Source organism: Mastomys coucha, unplaced genomic scaffold (genome assembly GCF_008632895.1).
Source record: "Mastomys coucha isolate ucsf_1 unplaced genomic scaffold, UCSF_Mcou_1 pScaffold20, whole genome shotgun sequence".
Lineage (NCBI taxonomy): Eukaryota > Metazoa > Chordata > Mammalia > Rodentia > Muridae > Mastomys > Mastomys coucha.
The window spans coordinates 111,666,399-111,676,756 of NW_022196903.1; the positions used below are offsets into that span (position 1 = coordinate 111,666,399).

Here is a 10,358-nt window from a genome sequence, read left to right on the forward strand (position 1 = left end):
AGTACCTAACATGTATTATTAATCTCTAATAGTACCTCTTCAAAAAGGATTAAATTCCCAGACTTGTTAAAAATGATATATTAAAATAGTATGTCATTCTTGAAATCAATTTTTAAAATAAATTAAAAAAAAAGAAAAAATATTCACATAACATAACTGAATTTTAAAAAAACAAAATTCTTACCATAGAAATGGTACTTTTGAAAATAGTTTAATAGCATGTATCATAATCTGAAATATGCCCTAACCTGAGAGTTAATAGCTTCATTCGTGGGATCAAATCCTTCTGGGATAAAACAACACGACTTACAAATGCTTACATGCATACAAATGTTAAGGATGTTTGTAATATTGTGTCACACATTATAGGTAAATAATATAATGTATGTTAAGGATATCTTACATATGTTTTGAGTATATTCTTAAACAAAATATTAATTAATTGGAAAAATATGTCCTTTAATGTTTTTCTGACAATCATGTAAGGCTGAATATGTCTAACATATATGTGCAACATTTATTTAAAAATGAATAGTAACCCAAATTACAATGGATTTTATAACACTTATCCAGTGTTAAATGGTGCCCAGTCTTACCCGCCATGTCTCTCTTTCCCCTTCCTGGGAGTCTGCTGGTTATCAGTGTCTCCACGCTGTGGGTTTACATCAGCACCGCTGTCAGCAGCACCGCTGTCTAGATTTCCTGATGGTTCTGCTTCATTATTTTTGTACTTTCTCTTTTCTTCAACCTTTAATGTAAAGTGAACAGAAGGATGACTTAATTTAAAAAAAAAAAAGTGGGAGGGGCTGAAGAGAAGGCTAGGTGGTCAAGAGCTGACTTGGTTCCCAGCACTCACATGGCAAAGGAATTCCTGCTTTTCTTAAAAGCTCTTAGTTTTCACTGATTTTTATCATGTGACAGACAACATAGCTAGGATTTGGATTTGAAAACTCGAGTCCCGTGTTTTGCATATTGAGAAAGAATATGCAGAATTTTATTTTCAAGAGTTCTTTCTGGGGCTGGAGAGATGGCTCAGTGGTTAAGAGCACTGGCTGCTCTTCTAGAGGTCCTGAGTTCAATTCTCTGAACCCACATGATTGCTCACAACCATCTGTAATGGGATACGATGTTTTCTTCTGGTGTGCAAATGTACATACAAGCAAAATACCCATAAACATTAATAAATAAATAAATTTTCTTTAAAAAAAAATTCTTTCTGTAAGGCTGTATAATTTTAAAAGAACTTTATTTTTAAATAATCAAAGAGTGTTTACAAAGAAAACAATTGTAATTTTACCAATAAAAATGTTCTTAGCTAATTTTAAATCACTGGACTGTTACTAAGAAGTAAAGCCTAATTGACCTCAGTCTACAACAGGATACTGTGAACCCGCAGGCTTCACCTATCTAGGGTTTGTTGGCACTACACCTGATTCTGTGCTACACTGAGTAAAACAGATTAGAAGGGCTGTGCTTCGTTTTGTTTTTTAGAGTTACAAAGGCTTACCTCACCACACATTAAACAGTAGATTAAGTCCTTTTTCTAAAGATCACCAAATGATTTTTAGAGAGGAGGCAAACTTTATTAGGTGCCAAGGTTAATAAATACCAATTAGAAAAAAGAGCAACATTAGTTCCAATTATAAACTATGACAGTGTAGTCATTTGTATTAAGTCCAGTTCTAATACAGCCACCTATTCAGTAAAGATGGTGGATAAAGCCATTTAGGGTATTTGCCAGTTTCTGATGATGAAATCAAATTAGAACATTTAAAGGTATCACCCAGTACCCCAATACTGAGGCCTCACTCCAGAGCTGTGTGTGATTCTCTAACTTCCAGAGACCAGGCAATGGAGGTTATTTTATGTGCAGGTTCAGAGAATAATGTAAAGATTATATTGTAGTGTTACTGAGCTCCCACACTCTGCTACTTCTGTTCCTTGGTGCTGCTGTTACCAACACACATGTCCATCTTGGGCTTTTTCTATGTGAATGTTGGGGATTTAAACTCGTCTATAGATTCTTACGTAGCAAGCACTCTTACCCAAGGACAACTCTCCCTAGCCCTATTTCAAAATCTGTAACTTATTAAAATGAAGTATTAGGGGCTGGAGAGATGGTTCCATGGTTAAGAGCACATACTGAGTTCTGTTCTCAGAACCCTGTTGAGCTCATCATTGCTTCTAACTCCAGGTCCAAGGGGAGCTACACCGTCTTCTGACCTCATCACACATAAACACTTGCCCACACACATATACATGTAATTAAAAATAAAACCTGCTTTAAAACCAAATATTAAATTCTTATCTACTGATCCTAAAAGGCTAGTCTGAACGATACTCATTCGACTTGCTCTCTTCCTAAAGCAAAGCGCACAGTGAGCCAGCAATCCAGCTTCACATACCTTTGGCTGGCTGCCTTCACTGCCACTGAGCCTTGTCTCTTCTTCTCTTGGTACTGTTTCTGGCTCTGAAATCAAATGAGCACACTGAGTTAAAATAAACTTCTTTACTAGATAAAATCCTTATAAGCCTAGAAAAATAAACAATTTGCTTTTCTTCTAAGAGTTTAAGTTACACTTAATCCTTAGCTTATAGCTAAATATTTACTATTTTAGGGAAATACTCCTAATTATTCAAAACTTCAACAAGTTATTCAGACTTGGAGAATGACTCTCTGGAGCCAAATTCATTACATATAAAATCTCAATGACTCATGCACAAATTCACTCAACATAAATACATCCTGAGGAGGAGCATTAAAAATACCAGAGACTCACATAACATAAACAAAACTCAAAGGGTACACAATTCCATGTGCTAACTTCCAAAAGTCCTGTTACTTTTTATGCCCTTCATCGCTGCACACTGTATTACAGCTGACATGCTTCCACCCACTGTGCCGACGGACTTCACTTGCTTCAAGCCTCACGCCTACTCTCTGAAGCTTTGAGTAGAGCTGTCTTCTCTCAGCTAACAGGTGCTGCTTTTCTTGGGGCTATCTTACAATTTTCCCACCATGTCTTTACCCTTGAGTTGTATTTCCCCCCTTACACATATGGTTTTTTTGCTCCTGTACTAGACAGGTCAATTTTTAAAAGCCATCTGCATATAAGGATTTTTATTTTCCCTGAGCACCAGTTCTTGAGTTCTACTAAGTGCTAGGCTTTGTGGTCGAAAGCATTTAATGAAAGGTGTGAAGGATGGCTTTTCTGAAGGTAAACCACTAGGTTAGCCAGATAAAGGGCAGAAAAGGATCATTAGTTTAAGAAAGGCAGCAGCGTGAGAGCAGTGGCAAACAGGATGGTAAGAGGCCATTACTAGCAATTTAGTAATGTCAGAATCATGAGAGAGAAACAGAAGAAAGAGTCAAAGATTAAAAGCAGGGCGGAAGTCAGCATGTGAAGGTTTCACAGGTAACTGTGCGGCCTTAACACTAAAGAGTGCTTTAGGATCCCATCTGCACTGGTGACACACCGCCAAGTGCCATGGGGTGTTAGGGGGCGTGGCTGAGTGTGAGGGCCAGAGGAATGGAAGTCAACAAATCAGTAGAAGTCAGCAGCAAAATAAAGGGGATGGAGAGCTGGACTAGAAACGTTTCTAGAAATATTTAGGACATGACATTATCTGGGGCTAGAATAGAACCAATTTCATTTTGTAACCAAAAAAGTACAAACTTTAGTTCTTAAATATTAGTCTTTTCATTGAAATAAATATCAAATATCATACAAAAAGAAACTACCTGAGCTGTTAGCTCGTGTTTACTTTGTAGTTTGGCCTCACATCTTCCTATGCTAAGGGAATTCATTCATTTACAATACTAACAAAATATGTGAAATGATATCTACAGTATTATAAAGATATGCAGAAGTACCCTAAAGCTGAACATTCTTTATTCTGTTTTCTGTTTGCTTTGAGTCACATAAGTCATGCAGAATATAATTTCTTAATGGAAAAAGTCATCCAATACTCATCATGCCATTTCCTCCTCAGGACAGCTTTGCAAGTTCTGTGCATGGCACCTGAGTTTTTGACCCTGACTGTGCTACAAATGCATTTTTATCATCAGCTTAACAAAATCTTCGATGAGCCTTAGGCAAGGTCAAATTAGGATTACAATCTGATAAACCTGAGCATAAAGTTTTCACTTCTTAAGACATAAATGATGTAAATATAATGTGCACAAAGTTTTCCTTGAAGAAGTAGTCCCGTATCCTCCTTTACCTTACAAACTTGATACTATGGATTGCCCTATGTCACATGCCCATATCCCATTCACTCAGGGATGTTCAATTATCCACTCCCTTCTCGTCTATTAGTACTACTTATTTGATGCACACCAAGTATTTTCAGAGTTCTCTTTTTAAGACATGGATAAATTTACAAGAATAAATGATATCCAAAGTAAAAACAGAATGAGTCTTATTCCACATAAAATCAAAAGTGGATAAACATTTAGGAGACAGGAAATATAAACATAACAAAAGGATTTGTTTCTTTCTAAGTATTTTTCCTTTTTAAGCATAGTGGCAAAACTTACTATGACTTTCTGAGACAAAAGGGAAAATGTGATGAAACTGTAAGAACCATTTTACCACTAAGGTCCCCTGGTCATTTGCTATTGTGGTGGTTTGAATGTGCTTGGCCCTTAGGGAGTGGTACTGTTAGGAGGTGTGGCCCTGTTGGAGTTAAGTGTCACTGTGGGGTGGGCTTTGTAGCCCCGCCCAGTGCAGAAGAGTGACAGACACTGACAATTATGGGGACATGAGAAAAGTGTGATCACGCAGCTACTCAGCTGAGAAGGGGAGGAAAGTACTTATGTTAGAGTCATGTTTCTCGACCTGTGGGTCACAACCCTTTTGGGGACTGAACGGACCCTTTCACGGGGGTTGCATATCAGACATCTTGCATGTCAGATATTTACAGTATGAGTAAATATAGTAGTAGCAATGAGATAATTTTGTGATTGGGGTCACTACACCATAAAAACCTGTATTAAGGGGTCGTATTAAAGAATTGTCTTAAAGCATTAGGAAGGTTAGGAAGCCCTGCTTTAGAGACTTCTGTCTTCTCAGCCATAAACCTACAGATTTCTGGAAATCCTATTTATACTAAAAGATATAAGCCCCTTGCATGGCCCTGGACTTACCTTATCAGATCATAATACCATTCAAGGGACCCCTACAGCCACTTTATAATCTCACTTATCAAAATAAGAGGAAAATATAAGAAAAAAAATCAAGGTTTCCAAATAACTTTTTGAGATGTGACTTGAGAGCCACCAAAGTGATATGGCTAACGATTACACACTTGGATCCTCCCAAGAAGCTCACACCCACACGTGGACATGTCTTCTTCTTTCCTACGTGTCTCTTTTACCTCCTCTGCTTAGGAGCCACACTCAATGAGACGTGCATAATCATGCTTGGGTGTGCGTTCATTCATTTCTTGAGTGTCTCTCTACTGTTAGTCAAAACCTCAATCCTGTTTCATCCTGGCTAGTCTGAACACTCTTTTCTATAGTAAAGTCAGAAATCCTGAGTTTGACTTAGCTGAAGCTCCTAAACAATTAAGGTAACTCCTGGCTTCCAAAGGCGACAGTGTGGTTCCTACCAATGACTGGTAGCAATACCAATGCTGTTTTACTTACTTCAAATCTTTCTAATAAAACAGGGAGTGAAACATGTCTAGGGACCAGAAGATGGTGCATTTCTAATGCGGAATGCACCTTCCCCTAGAGCACTTCACAATTTACCTGATTTGAAAGTTTGTGCATCCTTCATTCCCACAGTCTCTGTTTTGTTCAGAATAGGAACCCTCCTTTCGATGGTAGGCTGGATGGGTTAGAAAACAGTATTTAACAAATGTATACTCCATTTAACATGTAGTGAAAGCTCAGGATGAAATATTACTATACCTCCATGATTGCATATTTCCTGGGGGCCTCTGAAAAGCAAAAGAAAAATGTATAATTTATTATACATAAATATGGTAGGCCAACCATCTATTTATGCAGTTACTATGGCACTGAACCCTCACGATACATTTAAAAATGATCAGTTCTGCTATCCCCCTCTGCTAAGGCCCCCCACGTATCAGAAATCTATTCAATAAGGAATGAAAGAGTAAGTTTAACAAAACATGCAGTTAGGACTCAAAGTGAGGTGTGTCCAGTGGCCGTGACTAAAACAGAAATGTGGTTCGCCAATGTGAACATGCTGATGAACAGACAGAAACATGATTGTTAGTTAGAGAAACAAGTCATGAATGTGAAGATACATTTCAGAGACGATGGTAAAAGCGTGTCTTCAATGCAGCACACCAGAACGGTTTATTACATTATACTACAAGCATTTATCGTGTTTTTCAGTTTGCTCTATAATTTAGAAAGTACAAAGATAGAAAGTTCAGTTGAACGTACAATTCACTTCTTACCAGAGAAGATTTTTAAAATCAATTAGATTTAGATAGATACTTGTAGAATAATAGTTAATAAAAATACCATTTGTTCCATACCCATGTGGGCTACTGGAATGCCTACATTTCTTGACTCCTCTAGTTTAGCCATCTTAAAGTTTCTTGATCCACTCATGCAAGAAGGTATATAAGTCACATCTAAGAAATAACATATATGTTTTTAATATTAAATGATTATCAAGAAGGAAAAGTAAACTGAATCATCAGATATTAGAACCAGAGATATTAATAAACTTTTATTTCAAAATAGGTTTAATATTTATTTAAAATAATTAAGAAACGAACCATAATGCTTTGCTTTAAAATTAGTTTGGTTTAGCTGTTATCTATGTTAGTCTTTAATAGATTTTCATGAAACAACTACTTCAGAAAATCGGCTATCTCAAAAGACAGCAAAGGTTTCCATATTTAATAATCTAATCTAAGTAACATATTAATGAGACTCAGTCTCTGGTGCCTGTTAATTATTCCAATGACACCTATGAGGCTACGGTAAATCAAACTCCAATTTCGTTTCCAAATTCCGGCACCACTGAAGCCCAAGAGTGCAGCGTGAGCTCTCTAGCACCCGGTGTCACCTCCAATAGCGCCCAGCTTCTTCCACTCACCCTCCTTCCCACAAAAACTACTCTTCTCAAGTGCTCTTCAGATCTTTATATGCATGGCTTTCATCTTACATGTTTTCTATAGATTATTCCAATACCCTCTTTCCTTTGTATTTAGCAGTAACTCTGAATTACAATCCCTACTTCTCCTTTCTTTTGAACTTCCTAACTGGAAGCATGGTCAGTCTGTATTTATAACTCCCACCTATTCAAAACACAATATCCACATTTCCTGTGTTTCATATATAACTTCTTGGGTTTTACTTAGAGTATAATTAGAAATGTTTTCTAATTATGTTAAAACAAAAAGACTGAAGGAATAGTTAGAAAGAAAAGGGGATGTAAAAGTTATAAAATTTGTTTTGGGTTAACTATTAAAGGAAAAGAGATGCTTTTAAATGTAAAAAGATTTTGTGTAGTAAAATAAGAGGCCTAAAGTAAAGGATTTTTTGAAAAGGAAAATAGATGATAAACATTGGAAGCCTGAAGAGTTTTGAAAAGCTAAACCTTAAAAATATGTGCTGAATACAACAACTATGTTAGCTATAATTATAGGTTATTAAAAGTTCCTGACTTCAGGGGTAGAGAGATGGCTTGGCAGTTAAAAGCACTGGCTGTTCTTGCAGAGGCCCTGGGCTCAATTCCCAGCACCAACATGGCAGCTCACAACTGTCTAACTCTAGTTCCAGGGATCTCACATCTTCACATGAAGTCAAAACACCAATGCATATAAAGCTTTCCAAGGTCAAAACTCAGCATGTTGATCCAACATGGAACCACTGTCTTGTGACAGCCATTCTGCCAGTCCAGGAGCGAGGAAGCTCTCTCATCCTCTAACATCTGCTTGGATTTCCCTTTTCAGGGTCCTGACGTTCTCACTGGAAAGGTCTTTCACTTCTTTGGTTAGGTATAGTCCATGCACACCTAACTCCTCTAAGCTATTATAAATGGGTTTTCTAAAACTTCTTTCTCTGAGAGTATACTGTTGCTATATATATGTGTGTGTGTGTATAACACAAATAAAACACAAATGGTCAATAATTCTTTTTAAAAGTCTTGAGTATCTCTGGTCATCAGGGAAACAAAAACTAAAACTTTGTGTTACCACTTCATCCTCTCAGAATAGCTGTCGTCCAGAAATCTGAGGGAATTCAAACTGGCCAGAAGAAAAGAACAAATAATAAATCATTTAAAATACCACAAACTTCAAACAAAACAGTTTACAGGATACAAATGACTACGGGAGTAAGAAGAGAATACAGTGTAGCTGCTCAAAGAGTGTGATTTTTTTTTTTAATATAGTTAAATATAGTTAAAAATGCCTAGTTCCCTTGGAGAGATGGCTCAGAGATTAAGAACACTGGCTGCTCTTCCAGAGGTCCTGAGTTCAATTCCCAGCAACCACATGGTGGCTCACAGCCATCTTTTTTTTTTTTTTTTTTACTTTTATTTTATTTTATTGTTTGTGAGCCTGGGATTCTCTTTATAGTCCTGGTTGTGTTGGAACTTGCTCCCTAGGTAACGTTGGTGTAGAACTCAGAGATACTGTCTCTGGAGTGCTGGCATTAAAGGTATGTGCCAACATACTTGGTTACTGTTTTATTAATTTATTTATTTTATAACTATTTTTTAACCTAAAATAATTTAAAAAGAAGTTTAAGTTGGCCAGGCAAGATGGCACACATCTTTGATATCAAGCACTCAGGACACAGATACAATAGATTTTTATGAGTTCAAGGCTAGCCTGGCCTACATAGAGAGTTTGAGGGCAGCCAGATCCCTAGTGAGATTCTGTTTCAAATATATAAGTAAACAAAGACAAAGATGTACAAATGAAAGAAAAAAGAGATAAACAAACAAGTTTCATTTCAAACCTAGAGGTTGGAGTATTGACTGCACACTCAACAGTTCAGAGCACTGGCTATGTTTCTAGAGGCCTCAGATTCCCAGGATTCACAGACATCTGAAACTTCAGTTGCAGGATATCCTGTGCCATATTCTATGTATGCACCACGCATGCATGTAGTACAGACACACATACATGTTGTGATGTCAGAAATAAGATTTAAAAATAGAGACCTAAAATGTAATTTTGCACAAGTAGGCTAGGACCTCTTATGAAGACATGAAACCAAAGTATGGAAATTAATGGGGAAATATGCCTTTAAATTATAGATTAACACAGCCTGGAATAAAGTGCTAATTAAGGCAGAAAGTATGTGCTGAAAGTGAAACTTGTAATGGGCCCAACAGCAGGAAGCTCACAGCCATCTTTACTGGTATCTGGTGCCCCCTTCTAGTGTGCAGGTGTACATGTAGATAGAGCCCTCATACATAAAATAAATATTTTAAAATTGCCCATTTCCTTTACTCTAGCCTTTACTTTTTAAGGCCATACTCTGTTTTTGATTTCTTTAACTTTAGAGATAATATTCGTATTATACTTGTGTGTCACATGGATGTGTTTTGTAAGGTAATAGAGGGAAAACTAATAAAAAAAATCAAACTCAGATTATAATGGCTGGCAGATCTGAGAGGGTCTAGAGTTTCCTCTCTACAGCTCTACCTGGTTTCCTCTTTACGAATTCTCATCTTTGCCAGATTCTAGGAGTGAATCTTCCCAGGACCAGAGGACATAAAAGCATAATTGACCTTTGATTGCAGAAAATGAGATGCTTGATCAACTGGAGAACTGTGGACTAGTATTCTCAGAAACAAACAAACAAACAAACAAACAAACAAACAAACAAAAAACCAAAACCCACATTTGTGAACAGACTCCAGTGGCTGAAACGGAACTGTGATTGTAGACATATGGAAAGCTACAGGTCCAGAACCAATTTATCTTGACTTGTCTTTAACACTCTTAATGGCCATTCAAATCCTACCTCAGGTTCTGACCTAAGTTGCTGGTCAACATAGGAAAGTAGGAACTGAGGTTTACGGAAATAAAGCCACACCCATGTTAAACACTCCACAAGGTTGATTCAAGTATCAATGAGTGTAGAGAATTGGAAGGATGCAGGTCCAGAGCCAAAGGATTTTGAGCTAACTCTAGCTCCAAACAGCCAGCAGCTTATCTATCTCTATCTCTGTACTTAACCCATCATCTTTGTGATTAAGAAGGATAACCCCTTTAGGAATGTACATATACCTTAGCTCCCACCAACTCAAAGGCTCAGAACCTCATTAGATATCGTCTGAAGCCTAGAGACTTCACTGCTTCCTTTAATGTCTCTACCCAGTTATTATGGTGGGTCTCTGTGTATGGTGGGG

At 37.2% G+C, this 10,358-nt stretch overlaps 1 protein-coding gene across 4 annotated transcripts in view; it reads right to left on the bottom strand.

The window, feature by feature from the left end:
* Ankrd30a (ankyrin repeat domain 30A) overlaps nt 1–10,358 on the bottom strand; it is a 65,894-nt gene that overhangs the window by 33,651 nt on the left and 21,885 nt on the right. For 3 of the 4 annotated variants that reach the window (XM_031383116.1, XM_031383118.1, XM_031383119.1), the window contains 5 exons: nt 6,517–6,615; nt 5,918–5,946; nt 5,756–5,834; nt 2,406–2,470; nt 597–748 (listed from right to left, as the gene is read on the bottom strand). In XM_031383116.1, coding sequence (XP_031238976.1) covers nt 597–748; nt 2,406–2,470; nt 5,756–5,834; nt 5,918–5,946; nt 6,517–6,615 — 424 coding nt within the window. The remainder of the gene's footprint in view (nt 1–596; nt 749–2,405; nt 2,471–5,755; nt 5,835–5,917; nt 5,947–6,516; nt 6,616–10,358) is intronic. The other variant, XM_031383117.1, reaches the window with a different exon arrangement.